At 44.0% G+C, this 14,725-nt stretch overlaps 1 protein-coding gene across 1 annotated transcript in view; it reads left to right on the top strand.

Annotated features, from left to right (window-relative positions):
- Nucleotides 1-14,725, top strand: part of CPAMD8 (C3 and PZP like alpha-2-macroglobulin domain containing 8) — a 61,196-nt gene that overhangs the window by 44,062 nt on the left and 2,409 nt on the right. Inside the window, exons 31-41 of the mRNA XM_026670929.2 lie at nucleotides 321-407; nucleotides 1,438-1,574; nucleotides 3,187-3,342; nucleotides 3,431-3,493; nucleotides 4,095-4,333; nucleotides 6,687-6,774; nucleotides 8,420-8,494; nucleotides 9,183-9,288; nucleotides 9,378-9,488; nucleotides 12,066-12,278; nucleotides 12,394-12,471. Coding sequence (XP_026526714.2) covers nucleotides 321-407; nucleotides 1,438-1,574; nucleotides 3,187-3,342; nucleotides 3,431-3,493; nucleotides 4,095-4,333; nucleotides 6,687-6,774; nucleotides 8,420-8,494; nucleotides 9,183-9,288; nucleotides 9,378-9,488; nucleotides 12,066-12,278; nucleotides 12,394-12,471 — 1,353 coding nt within the window. The remainder of the gene's footprint in view (nucleotides 1-320; nucleotides 408-1,437; nucleotides 1,575-3,186; nucleotides 3,343-3,430; nucleotides 3,494-4,094; nucleotides 4,334-6,686; nucleotides 6,775-8,419; nucleotides 8,495-9,182; nucleotides 9,289-9,377; nucleotides 9,489-12,065; nucleotides 12,279-12,393; nucleotides 12,472-14,725) is intronic.

Below are 14,725 nucleotides of genomic sequence, written 5' to 3'. Positions count from 1 at the left end.
GAAGGGTGAGCAGGCAGATACATACATATGAATAGACAAAAATGAGGCTCAAGATAATTCTTCTTTGCATGGAAGAAAACGTAAATGCCTCCTATGACCACTAGTTGGAAAATGGTTAGAAAACAATGCTTTGCATGTTTTACTGATTTTGTGTTTTCTTCCTCTCCCTCTTCTGCTCCCTCTCTCCCTCTTCTTTCCCTCTGCCTCCCTCCTTCTCCCTCTCCCAAAATCTCATTGCTTCTGGATATCCACTAGACTTCTTAAGGGATAGCCTGTTTGGCTGGTGTATCTGCTGCCCTTTATCTTCTTTTCTCTTTCAGATGGCTTCACGCACTGGAATATAATGGGAACTCTTGCTACTGGTGAAGACACATTCATGGGGTTCAGTGATGGCCTCTCCCAATCAGGTGAATTATTATTTATTTTTATTTCATTGTAAAATTTATTGGCCATCGATCTTACCACAGGATAACCTTAACTTTGGAACTGCAGCCAGGAGTGAGAGGGGAAAACAGCAGTTTATTTAGAGAATTATAGGAATCCTGAGGAAAGGGTGGTTTTTTTTTTTTTTTTTTGGCAATAGTGGTGAATATATGAATATGTGTAGGATGAGGGTTCATTCTCTGAGCTTGTGGTTGGTTTCCAAACATTTTGTTAACAGGCTAGGTAACATCTTCAGCAGAGTTTAGGGGATGTCAGTATTCTTCTGTTTGTAAGGGCTTCAGGTGTGGGTGTGTCAGGTGAGGGTCTTGGGATGGGTCAGAACCGGTAGCAGACATTTTGAGTAGTTCGGAGAACCGGCCAATACCACCTCTGATTGGCCCCGCCCCCATTTATTCTCTGCGTCCCAAGTCCCAGCTGATTGGCTGGATCTTCTTTTGAATAGAACAGAATAGAATTCTTTATTGGCCAAGTGTGATTGGACACACACAAGGAATTTATCTTGGTGCAAATGCTCTCAGTGTACATAAAAGAAAAGATACATTCATCAAGAATCATAAGGTACAACACTTAATGATAGTCATAGGGTACAATAAGCAATCAAATCATACTAGGAAACAGTCAACATAAATCGTAAGGATACAAGCGACAGAGTTACAGTCATACAGTCACAAGTGGGAGGGGATGGGTGATAAGCCCTGCACAGGAGAACGGAGCTGGAAAACAGGTTAGTAAGATGGAGAGGGAATGGGGATTTTGCAGTATTCTTCCCCTGCCGGTGACTGACCTACTCTTTGAGAAGAGGGAGCCCGCCTATATGACTCCAGGGCTGCTGGATTAAAAAGCCACGTGGGAAACCTGAGAGGAGATTGTGGCTGAGCTCAAAGAAGAGGATCTGAAAGGAGAGTGGTTTTCTCTGGCAGAAGTAGGGAATGGCAACATGAGCTATGAAATGCCCCATTCTGCCACCCCCCTCTCTCTCTCTCTCTCTTCCAGTCGTATCTGCTGAAGTTGAAATGACAGCCTATGCCCTGCTGACATATACTGTGCTGGGAGATGTTGCATCTGCACTGCCTGTGGTCAAGTGGCTCTCTCAGCAGAGGAATGCACTGGGTGGCTTCTCATCCACCCAGGTGAGTCTTCAGTGGGGCAAGTAGTTCTGCCTCTAACCAGAAAATGCTTTCGTGAGCCAAGAAGAAATGAGACATTCCAGGATTCATTACCTACCTGACTTTCATTTCCTTAGAGACTAGAGAAGACTTCTTGGCATTTATTTTTGTTATTTGTGGTTTTTTTATGTAGGGATTAGAAAATGCACTGCCTCCCATCATCTCTCCAGAGATATTGCTAGCAGCCCAGAATGAGAAGAGATATTGCTAGCAGCCCCTCTTTTACTTGAATCCTAAAATTTTCAAGAGTCTTGATTACATTCATCCTCTCTTTTCAAAATATTAAGTCTCCACTACTGGTCTATATGAACAACACTGAGTTGTGCATTTAGACCAAGGGTCTTCAAATTTAGCAAGTCTACGACTTGTGGATTTCAACTTCCAGAATTTCTGAGCTAACATGACTAGAGGAGGAATTCTGGGAGTTGAAGTCCACAAGTCATAAAGCTGTCAAGTTTGAAGATCCCTGGTTTAGACTCAGGCAATTGTGTTATTGGTTTAATGGAAATTCTGTTTTGCTGAACCTACAGAAAGATCAAGCATAAATTTTATATTGTATCCGATGAGCAGCAGTTTATGTACAACTTCTTGCTCTGTTTTTCGTTTTTGAGAAGGGCTATGTCTTTTATAGATGTGACCAACTTTCTATAGAAGAGCTTTATTGTATTTGTAGCTTTATTGTATTTGTAGCTTTTGTAGCTCATACATTGAAGTGTATTGTGATACTTAAGGACTAACGAATATTGGTTTAGAGCCATGGCAATATTCCATGTGTGTGCACACAGTCTTCATCTTTGGCATCAACCAGACTTCCACTTCAACATGAATTAAGTTTTTTATATGTAGAAAACTGGCTTGATGAAAAGTATGCTGTTGTTTTTGCCATTATTTTTATTTGCAGGAACACTTCTGGGCCCAGCATGATTATGACAGAAAATAGTAAATAAATATCCTAGACATCTGTAGTCAATACTTTGTTTGGAAACTGTCTTTATTTGCCCAGAAATAAACAAAACCAAATCTGGGAAGATCAAGAACATTAGCCAGAAGCAGATAGGTGCATTTGAATAATACGGAGCAAAATCCCACCAGTTTGTCTTTGGATAAATGACTTGTGATATAAGTTATATATCCAGTGGCAGCTCTTTGCTGAGTAAATCCATCTGTCTTCAGAGCAACTATGCCAGCTATGCCCATTAGCTGAGAAATATTGTCTACGCTGGCATAAACCTAGGAAACTTTTGGTTTTCATGGTGGCTAACACATTCGGACAGGTAACTCAGTGTGTGGTACCTTTGAAAAAGAAGGCCAAAGCCAGGCTCCTCAGAAACATTGTTTAATTTCTGAGCAAAACAATGGTTTTCTGATAGCTGGCTAGGAAATTCTGGGAGGTGAAATCCACACATCTTAAATTTGCCAAGTTTGAAAAGTTAAGATAGATACTTGCTCCTGTGTAGCAGGCAGGAGGGTGGAGAGGTCAAGAGAGTAAAGTGCAAAGTAGCTGCATGTGACATTGATTTGGGATTGTTTTTTAGCTGATTTTTTTCTCTCTCTCTCCCTTTCTTCTGAACAACAGGATACTTGTGTGGCCCTCCAAGCTTTGGCTGAATATGCTATCCTGTCTTACATTGGGGGTGTCAACCTCACCATTTCACTGGCCTCTACCAACCTGGACTACCAAGAGACCTTTGAGTTAAACAAAGCCAACAAAAAGCTCCTTCAGACTGCTGTGGTAAAAGGACCTCACCTTCTTTGTTTCATTCCCAGAATCCTCTCCGTACGCTTGTTTACATTCAAATTAAACCCTATTTTCTCTACAGATCCCCTCCATTCCCACAGGGTTATTTGTGAGTGCCAAGGGGGAAGGCTGCTGCCTCCTGCAGGTGAGAAACCTTAGATGCTAGTCCCTTTCCTGAGCAACAAATCTGTTTTCACCCTTTCTTTCTTTCTTTCTTTCTTTCTTTCTTTCTTTCTTTCTTTCTTTCTTTCTTTCTTTCTTTCTTTCTTTCTTTCTTTCTTTCTTTCTTTCTTTCTTTCTTTCCTCTCTCTCTTCCTTATTTTCTTTCTCTCTCATTTTCTTTCTTCTTTCTTTTCTCTCTTATTTTCTTTCTCTTTTCTCATTTTCTTTCTTTTCTTTCCTCTCTCGCTTCCTTATTTTCTTTCTTTCTTTCTTTCTCATTTTCTTTCTTTCTTTCTTTCTTTCTTTCTTTCTTTCTTTCTTTCTTTCTTTCTTTCTTTCTTTCTTTCTTTCTTTCTTTCTTTCTTTTTTCATGTTTCTTAACCGCCCATCTCCCTATTGTACATAGGACGGTGTATAATATCATCAATAAAATTAAGCATTAAAATCAGAATAATTTAGGATTAATTTTTTTTAATTATAAAAACATTATAAATATTTAACAAAATAATAAAGTATTTATATTCTTGGCTGCCTGCTTCTCTTGGGAAGAGGCGGATGCAGTGCTTTCTCCTTATATTGGCCAGATTGATGTCTCCTACAATATCCCTGATCCTGTGGCTAAGCCAGCTTTCCAGCTTCTGGTGAACCTACAAGAGCCCAAGCTGAAGAGGCACCGCCGAGCCCCACGGCTACCTAAGCTCATTTCTGCAGAGGAAAATCGCTCAGGGGCCCCACGTCGGGACCGGGTTCTGGGCGATGATGATGATCCTGCCTCCGACCAGGACCATCAGGAATACAAAGTGATGGTGGAGGTGTGCATGAGGTGAGACTCACCAAGTCAGTAGCCCTGTGTGTAGCCTCCACTCGTGGCCCCAAGCCTCAGCCTCTCAAAGGAGCAGAACAGTTGGTCCATTGTGCTTTTGTGACCAAAGAAGTCAAATGAGAAGACAGGATCCAGCTGGCTTTTCTTACCACCACCACCTGCTTTCGTTTGTCATCTATTTGTGTCTATAGTTCAAGCTGCCTCAGAGGCGAAAATCCGAATTGATCAGAAAATAGGATATTATTGACCTGATTTGTATATGTTCCTCGTACAGTCTTTAAAGAGAACAACTTGCGTTCAAAGAACACCCTTTACTTGGCTAATAAATTAAGCCATTTTCTGGGTTTGCACAACACGTAAAACCACAAACCAATTAGATGGGTTGGGCTTGGACAGTATATCAGGCCAGAAGTCAACCAACCAACTCAAGGGTAAACTAACAAACTTAGCATGTAACATGAATACAGTTACTAGACCTGGCCTGCTTCACAATATGATCTGAATTGATCGGCTTTGAAATGGGGGTTCCAGAAAAGCTTCAGCAAAGGAAGGAGTAGGAAAGATAGATTACCTCTCGTATCCTTCTAAGAATGGGAATATTTCTGTTCAGTGATCTGCCTCAACCTAGGTCAACCTCATGTTTGCTGACTTCCTTTGTCCTTCGAAGAATATAAATGTTTGTGAACTAGACCAGTGGTCACCAACCGGTGAGTCGTGGCCCACTGGTGGGCCATGAGAAAATTTTGCTGGGCTGCAGAGAAATCTCACCCCCAGAGCACTCCCCCCAAAGCAATTAATCCAGGCTGCGCAGAAACACAAGGCTGCTCAGCCCACGTGGCCCGCAGGAATCCTCCCCGCCCATTCACTCCTTACCCGGCAAACTTGTCTGCTAAATTGCTATTTTTCCTTTTTCCAACCATCATCTGTTCTGCTGTGCTGGGAGATTTAGATTAGCTAGGAAGCAGGAAATGGTTGGATTTCTTGCTTTCTACCTAAGCACAGCTGAACCTCCCTTAGGACTGAAGGTTTGCTTGCAAACAAATTCAGTGCAGACTCACCGCAAGCAAATTTGAGAGACTGAGTTAGCCGATGGCAGATAGATAGATCACTGAATGATTCTGTGAGCAACTCAATCTGCCTGCTTTGCCTGATTTTGGATAAAAGTTGCTTTTTTTAAAATAAAAAACTCAATATTTACATACGTGGTGTGTTGTAAGTTAATTTTGTGAGTTTGCTTGCGAGCAAATTTTATGTGACAGGCTGAGCTAGCCAATGGCAGATAGATAGATTTCTGAATGAATCTGTGATTCTGTGAGCAACTCAATCTGCCTACCTGCTTTGTTTGATTTGGGGTAAAAGTTGCTCTTTTTTTATAAAAAATTCAATATTTATATAAATATTTATAATATTTATATACAAGCCATGCCCAGCCAGTCACATGACCAACAAGCCACACCCACAAATTAGGCCACACCCACAGAACTGGTTAGTGGTCCCTGGGATCTAAAATTATGAGTTTGGTGGTCCCTGAGGTCCAAAAGGTTGGCGACCCCTGGACTAGACCACCCACCCTCTTTTTCCATTAATGCTGCTAATAGTTTTAAGGAAATTTAGGAAGCAGCTATTTGACCCCATTCCCTCAGTTCTGGCTGTGGGTATTTGAGCCTCTCCTTGCTGGAAATCTTTCATCTCTAGTCCTGAATGCATTATCCCATTTGGGGTCTGGTGGTCAATTTGGGGTTCTTCTGGACTTATAGCTCCTACTTAAAAATGACAGATGGCAGCTATGTCCAGGGAAGTCTTCATACAAGTTCATCTTGTGCACCAGTTGTTCTCTTTCTTGGACCGGGAGATCCTTCTTTCATTCAGTCATGCCTCAGTCACTTCATGAAAGGATTCTTGCAATGTGCATAAACTATCTTGAAAATCATTCAGAAGCTGTATTTGATCCAGAATACAGCAGCATGAGCAGCCTTGGGCAGTCTGTTCCACGCCAACACTCCTGCTCCATGAGTTGCACTGGTTCCCAGTTGGCTTCTGGGTGTAATTCAAGGTGCTGATGGCCACCTTCATGGCATACGGCCTACTTATTGAGATATGGTCGTCTCCCATGGTTGCTACCCACCTGGTAAGATCTGGCCAAGTCTGCTTCCTCCTCGTCCCCTCAATTAAATAATGTCATCTGCCAGAATTTTGCTGTTGAAGCACTTGTCCTCTGGATTAGTATCTCCCCACTGTACACCACACACACACACACACACAGAGAGCCATCCAAATAGTTGGAAGGACTTGATTCAGTAATTTGTTAATTAATTCTCTTTCCCCTTTCCTTCTGGTTTGTTGTCCTGAGAAGGTGGCTTCACTCTGGCTCCTCCAACATGGCAGTCCTGGAGGTACCTTTGTTTTCAGGTTTCCGAGCTGACATCGAAAGCCTAGAAAAGGTGAGTCTCGTGGTCCTTTCCACCAATTTTCCATTTTTGTCTTTTAAAGCCTATGGATGTTCCATGCTGTCATGCCCTTGTAGAGTTCTGTACGATGTTAAAGAATAGATTTGATTAGACTTGAGTTCCTTCTGTGTGAAGGATTTGGGTTCCACTTTAACAAAAGCAAAGCTGGAAAGGATGTTGATAAATACAAAATGGGGCGGCAGATGAAGTCGGATAGAAGGATCTTTTCCCTTCAGTGGAATTAGATAAGAGATGCCCCATCTGAGGTTCCAATGCTGTGTGGTATAGTACTGGAGAGCCTTTTAAATTGTTAATTTTTAATGGGACAGAAAAGAAAAACATAATTGGAAGATTATGGTTTTATACTAGTTAGAGTGCATTTTAATTAAATATAAATGAGTTGAAATTAGACTTTGTTCTTGTCCTAGCCACACCCACTATCTTCTGGGGTACAACCTCTAATATGTCATAGTAGGGCAATATGATCCTTATTCTAGAAAAAGTTGAACATCTCTAAATAGGAGCCTCAGATAAATTCATTGTGTGATTTGCTCTCTTCCCCTTTATCCAATAAAACAATTAAAATAAAAAAGTGTTGGATGGCCATCCACCACTTTAGGGGATTGATGGATGAAATCTGCTCTCCCTGTGCATGCAAGCACTTGCTCTAACTTTGTTGGCTCTTATCTCATTTCTTGCCACATGGTTTTTTCATTCCTTTTTTTATAAAAAAATGTTCTTATTTCACTTCATTCAAAATATATATAACAATTTCAAAAATGTGCGGTTCTTGGTTTGCCAGCTTGCTTGATATGTCCAGTTTCAATCTGGTGGATGGGGATGATGCAACCAATGTTTTTATCTTTCAGAAATATGACTATTTGGTAGAAATTGCCTGGGGCCCAATTAACATACTTGGCAAAGGGAATCCACATCCTTTTAGATTAAATCATTTATTCATCCGTTACACTGGACTTTCTAGGGCAACTGTTCATATTGTTTTGATTTTAAATTCTTCAAAATGGTGAACCTACTGCACAGTTTACTTTAGTCAAATAAGATGGATAATACAATAGCCGGGGCAAAATACCTGTAATTCTTGGGATATATGTGGTCTTTAGATGAATTTTATGCAGCCTTGGGCCAAATTTCAAACTTTCATCTAGCAGACCATTTCATACCTTTGTTGAAAATTCCTTCTGGACAGGCAACTTGGGGAAAAAGAGGGAAAAAGAGCAAAATGGGATATTTCAAAGACAGATTGGTGAAGTTACCTACATTTTGCTGGGCCCCCACTTCCTGCTTTCTCCCTTGTGGCATCCAATACATTATTCCTGAGGAAATGTGACCCCTCAGGAAGGCTGCAGGTTATGAAGTCTATCCAGAAAAGAGTGTGTGTAACAGGGGTATCCGGAGGGAAGGGGTAAAAAGAAAACCTCAAAACAGCAGCAACCATCATATATTCGAAGGCTTTTTAGGTGCAAGGCAGTGCTTTGATCCCAGGCTTGTAGCCACCATTTTGACTTTCCTGACCTGCCTGCGGACACCCTGACGTTTTATGTCCTTTAGAGAAATGAGGGAGATTCAAACGAACATTAGGAATGAAAATGTTAAGCCAAGTCCTGTGCTTTCATTCCAGCTACTCACAAACAAACAAATTGGTCTGAAGAGATATGAGGTGGATGGCAGGAAAGTCCTTTTCTATTTTGATGAGGTAAGATTTGATTTATCACAATCCTCACAAAACGTGCTGTAGCTGATCCTCTCCTGCTCATCTAAAGGAAGCATTAAACTGCAGATCTCTCCTTTACCCATGAGTGGAAAAAAGAAAAGGCTGATGGTTCTTTTTGTTTAGAGCGGAGATGTTACGATTCTTGATCCATTCTTTGGCTGTCCCTTCCCTCGGCTTCATCTTAGTGTACCAAGACCCAAGGAGTCTTAGAATTAGGACTGTCCAGGACATACCAAATTTAGTCTCTGGTGACCCTTTGCTTATTGGTAACTTAAAGAACCCCTCACCCACCTCAGGATACATACTGGAACAATGGCTTATCCCTGACTCCAAACACAGGAACCCATTTGCTAACAAAAATATAAAGTACCTCTTCGCAATTCGCCCCTTTTCTTCTGCCCCCCCACCCCTTTCTGAATTAGAAATGTTCTTGGGATCAAGAGTTTCTTCTAATGCTTTCCCTTAAATTGTGCTATTGTTGTGGGGGGAGGGAGCTCCCCAACCCTCTTGATCAGAGATCTCCAAACTTGGCCACTTTAAGACTTGTGAATTTCAACTCCCAGAATTCTCCAGCCAGCACAGCCTTAGAGGTTCACAAGTCTTAAAGTGGCCAAGTTTGAAGACCCCTGCTCTTGACTCAAGACCTCACAGAGTTAAATCACACCTGCAGATTCCAAGCCAGTGTATGACCTGTGTCAAGTTTATGGCCTTCCGGGAATACATTGTGGGGAAGACGGCTCCCTTGCCCATCAAGGTGTATGACTACTATGAGCCAGGTGGGTAATGTGCCTCCACAGCCACTGCCTTGAGCCCGGACAGCCAAGCCGGCCCTGACCGCCTGCCTTTCCTCCGTCCCATTCTGCAGCTTTTGAAGCCACCCGTTTCTACAATGTCAGTGAATCCAGTCCTCTGTCCCGCGAGCTCTGCGATGGTCCCATGTGCAACGAGGTGGAGAGTATGGCCAGCCACTGGGTTGGTAAGTCCTGTGGCTAATGAGAAAAAGGATGGCTACACGCCGTTCATTTTCTTTCTCTGTGCCATCCTTCTTTCTTTTTCATTCATTCCTACAACACAAGATGAGTGTCAGGATTCCGGCAGTTACCCCAATTAAATCATGAGTCTCGAGCCAAACTTCCAAAACTTAAAAATGATTTATTGGGAGTTAACACTGCCTGGGTGTAGCCAACTCTGAGACACATAATTTATTGTCACCCTTGACCAGTGGGTGGCATTCAGCCGGTTCTCACCAGTTCACGCGAACCGGTAGCAAGGATTTGGCGTGGGTCGCTGAAGTAGTAGTAACTTCTGGCCGGCCATGCCCCCAAGCCAGTCACCTGGTTACCGCTTGCTTGCTTGCCCCACCCGCCCGATGCCTGATGCTTGCTCACACTGTCCACCCGATGCTTGCCGCCCAGTCACTCCTTAAGGTATTTCTTCTTTTTTTAACCTCCCAATAATTAGCTGCTCCTATGAACGGCTGTGCCGGGATTCCCCTCGCTTCTTACTGCTTCGCCCAGGAAGCTTCCCTGAGGCCAGGAAGGCTGCGTGCCCCTCCTATGCTCTGTTTTTTTTCCTTCCTGAGCCCCAGGGGAGCCTTCTGGGAGCAAAAACACCCCCCCCCCCAGGGGCTCCCCTGCGGCCAGGAAGGCCCAAAAACGGGGTGGGTGTGGGGTGCTGCAAAAAAACCACGCCCACCCAATCACATGGCCGTGTTCACCTATCCATGCCCACAGAACCAGTAGTAAAAAATGTTGAACCTGCCCTTGACCCTGGTTTCCCACCCCACCCCCCGGGTGTATCTTAATTCATATTCTCCAACAAGACACATCGATAGCCAAGAGTCATCAATCATGCTCTCCAGTTAGATATTTGCACGGGCAGAAACTTCAATCACCTAGTTACTATCTTTGAAAAACTATGTATGGAATGCACTTTCGATTTCCAAGCTGCCGCACTGCTCTTTCAAACCCCTTCCCGCCCCCTTCTATTGGCAACTCTAAAAAGACCATAGAAATATTTTATGAGTTGGCAATGAGTTTGGGTGGCTTCGTCTCACACCCGTCTGGGAATCTGTTCCCCCCAAGAGTATGAAGCAGCTTTAAGGCAGCAAATACAGGCTGTCCTCAACTTACGCCCACAATTTAACGCAAAATTTCTGTTGCTAAAGTGAGAATATTGTTAAGTGAGTTTTGCCCCATTTTACGACTTTCCTTGCCACATTTGTTAAGTGAATCACTGCGGTTGTTAAATTATAGAAACACAGTTGTTAAGTGAATCTGGCTTCCCCATTGACTTTACCTGTCAGAAGGTCGCAAAAGGGGGAATCACTTAATCCCAGGACATTGCAACTGTCACAACTGTGAGTCACCTGTCAGGCATCCAAACGCAAATCACGTGACCATGGGGATGCTGCAACAGTCACGAGTGTGAAAAATGGTCATAAGTCACTTTTTTTCAGTGCAGTTGTAACTTCGAACGGTTGCCAAGCAAACTGTTTGTAAGTCGAGGACTACCCATAATTAGCTGCAAGGGCTCATGATACTGTCAGGATTCCAGCAATCGCTCTAATTAAATCATGATTCCCGAGTCAAACTTCAAAAAAATTCAAAGGATTCATTAGAGGCGACATACTGGCATTGCCCTGTATGCAGCCAACTCTGGCATACTGTTCTGACCCACGCCCTTTTCCAACAAATCAAACACAATCCAAAAGGAACAGAAACCTTGTAATGCTTTTACAAAATAATTAGCTGTGATAAGCACAAGCCTTGCCAAACTGAGCGAGACTTGCCAAAAGATAACAGACAAGAAATGATTTGCAATACAAGAATCTTCAAATACAAACTCAGGATACTGGAATGTCCACGAGGCTGGAGTTTCAAAACGTCTTTGCCTTCTGCAAAGTTCGTTTGTTTCACAGCTGGCTTTTAACTTCTTGAAGGAGGGGCCATTACTTTGCAGCCTTACTCCCGAGTTGCCCGTGCTGTTGTAGCTGCTCTTTCCTCCGAGCAATCCTACGTGCATGTGCACTTGGCACAGGCTCCTCGGGAACCTCCTCATCACTGCTGCCAGCCCCCACAATCTCTGAAGGCAGCAGTCCACTCCCTAATGGTCCTGGCCCCTCATCGGAGTCCTCGCTCTCCTCAGCTGTCTGCACCTGTTGCCGGCTAACCACAACACTTACGTAATTTACAGTCACCTGTGACCCTGTTTCCACCCCTCCCCCCAGATTCTCCAATTGATCACGTTCACAGGCTGGGTGTCATCATTCACGTTCTCCAATTAAATATATTTGTGGCCAAAAACTCTGGTATTTTAGTTACAATCTTTTAAAGATAAGAGTTGGAATGTACTTTTGCTTTCAACTGCTCTTCCAGATTTCCTTCCTCCCCCTTTTTTTTTTAATGGCAACTACTAAAACAGGCATAAGAATGTTTTATGTGTTGACAGATACTTAATCTGCCTTTTATGCAGGAAACAGTACAAGCAGTGGAGAGTTTTGCAATGCCCCCACCCCCAGTGCACCTCTAACCCCTCCTGGCTATTTCTGCAGGTTTTGTACACACCGGTCCTTGCAACAGCGTCTTTGGTTGCTTAGAGGATGGCTATTTTGAGCAGTGCATGTGTTCCCGTGACTGTGGCTACGACGGGGAGCTGGTGTGTGGCTCAGATGGTCTTATCTATCAGAATCACTGTCAAATGGAGGTGGCTGCCTGCAGAAACAGCACCCAGATCGAGCAGGTCCCCATGGCACAATGTGTGGTGGGTAAGTTTTGCACGGCTATACCAAAAACTGGCCAAGAACGTGGAAGAAATGGTGGTCGTGCGGGGAGCTCCCCGGGAGGCATTGCCACAGCCATCCTTTCGCTTCTTTTCTGCAGCTAAGAACCCTCCAGAAGAGAAAGAAAAGCACTTCCACAGCCACCCATTTCCTGATGGGAAACAACAGATGCCAACAGGTGAAGATTAGCTCCAACTGTTACTCTATACAATGGGGCTCTAGCCCTGACTTTTTTTCTGCAATTGCCCCACCCTTTCCCAATTTTATGTGGTTAGCAAGCACTTCACAGGAGGGAGGGATTGCTCCAGAGTATCCTTTCTCTGGGCCTTGCTTCAAAAGTGAATTAGAAGTCTGCCTGCCAATCTTTGAATCTACAGGAAACTGTAGTGGCATGAATATATTTGGCATGATTGCTGTTCCCTCTCCTGACTCTATTCCAAGCCTAAGCAGAATGGTGCTATATTGTTGATGAATTTGGATCGTATGATAGGCAAAATAATTGACTGAGTCTCTAGCTTTGTTGCATTCCCCTTCAGAACATCACAAGTTGGGGCAGAATATCTGTCAATCATGCACAATTGCAAGTATCAGATACACCTATTTTCAGGACCAATATAGGAGAAAGACACTCTGGCAACCTCTTGTTCCTGATTTAGGTGCCTCTACTTTACTGGACGGTTCCCAACCTCCCTGAAACATCTTGCCAGACAGCTGATCCATAGGATGGAATTGTTATCCAGTAGTGGAAGAATCTATCCTGCTTTTTGCAGACCCCATCACCGTGTCAGATGTCGTGTAGGTTTGGAGAAGATACCAAGTTTTGATAGATAGCTAAACAGGGCTCTAGCCATCCGCAAAATGTCACCCAGTCACCCCGTGATGTGTTGGGTGGATGGTTTGGGCCAACTGGAGAGGTTCAGACAGGTTTACCCAAACAGTTTTGCATATCATGCCCACACTTATAAAATCTGGATGCTACTTCTGATAACAAGCTTGGCATCATACGGTTTGGCAGTGGGCATGGCAGATATATAGTCTTTTGCAGCTCAAGGGTAGCAGACAGCAACTTAACTGATCTGTGAGGAAAGATCTGCACACATCTTCTCTTGATAGACTCCATTTTGTCATAACACAAGTTGAAAGAAAAGTAAAAATCATGAACAAAAAGAAATTATTGACAGTGATTTTGGGGAGAAAGATCAAGAAAACCCTTTTATCAACAGAAGAGAATATTTGTAGCTCAGGATTGAAATGAGGAGTCCTTGATGCTCTCTGAGCTTGGTTGTCTTCTTGCAGATATTTCATTACCAAACTAGGTAATATTATTGGCTAGCACTGATGATGTTACCTTGTTTGGTAATGAAACATCTTTAAGAAAACAACAAAGCTCAGAGAGCACCAAGGACCTTACAAAACCTTTTATTTAGGATTTCTCTTTCTATATTGATCCTATATAATACAGGACTTCTCTTTCTATTTTGACAAAAACTGCCAACTTGTGGGTTCCTTCGTGGGATGTTTTGGAGGAATAAAAGCTACGACAGTATTTCAAGTTCTGGCAAGATCATATGCCAAGTACTTTTCATAATATTATACCTGTTTTTGTATCCAGTCTTTAGGGAACCTATCAGGGGGTGGGCTTCAAAAAATTTAGCAACCAGTTCTCTGCCCAGTTACTATGGTGTGGCCATGGTGGGCGTGGCCTAGTCGGCCTCCTGCACCATGGCATGGGGGGCATTTTCGCCCTCCCTGGGCTCCGGAGGCTTTTCTGGAGCAGGGGTCCCCAACCACCGGTCCGCGGACCGATACCGGTCCGCAGAACAAGTCTTACCAGGCCGCTGGTTGCTGGGCGCCGCCATCTTTTTGGTAAAAAGTGCTTCCGGTGAGCTTTTCCGGGTAGAAAGCTCACCGGAAGCACTTTTTCATCAAAAAGATGGCGGCGCAGCGCTTCGGTGAGCTTTTCCGGGTAGAAAGCCATTTCTACCCGAAAAGCTCACGAGTGCTGCGCCGCCATCTTTTTGACGAAAAGTGCTTCCGGTGAGGTCACCGGAAGCACTTTTTCGTCAAAAGATGGCGGCGCCCAGTTGATGCCGGTACCGGGCGCGGCGCCCAGCTGATGCCGGTACCGGGCCGCGGCGTCAAAAAGGTTGGGGATCACTGTTCTGGAGTCTCCAGGAGGGTGAAAATGGCCTCCCTGGGCTCCGAAGGCTCTCCGGAGGCTCGTTTTCCCCTACCCGGGCCCCGGAGGCTCTCTGGAGGCTGGAAACAGGCCCATTTCCTGCCTTTCGGAGCCTCCAGGAGGCCCGTTTTTCTCCCTCCCCGAGCCTCCGTGCAGGCCCTACACTTACCTGGGATCCAAAACGGGACGTGTAGAGACTCCTGGGAGGGGAGAGTTGGGCGGTCATTGCCACTACCGGTTCGCCCTAACCGGT

This window comes from Notechis scutatus, chromosome 1 (genome assembly GCF_049901735.1).
Source record: "Notechis scutatus isolate UNSWTSFEM ecotype Mainland chromosome 1, rNotScu1.2, whole genome shotgun sequence".
In the NCBI taxonomy this organism is placed as follows: Eukaryota; Metazoa; Chordata; class Lepidosauria; order Squamata; family Elapidae; genus Notechis; species Notechis scutatus.
Note: the sequence above shows the minus strand (reverse complement) of the source record. Positions and strands in the feature narration are given on the sequence as shown.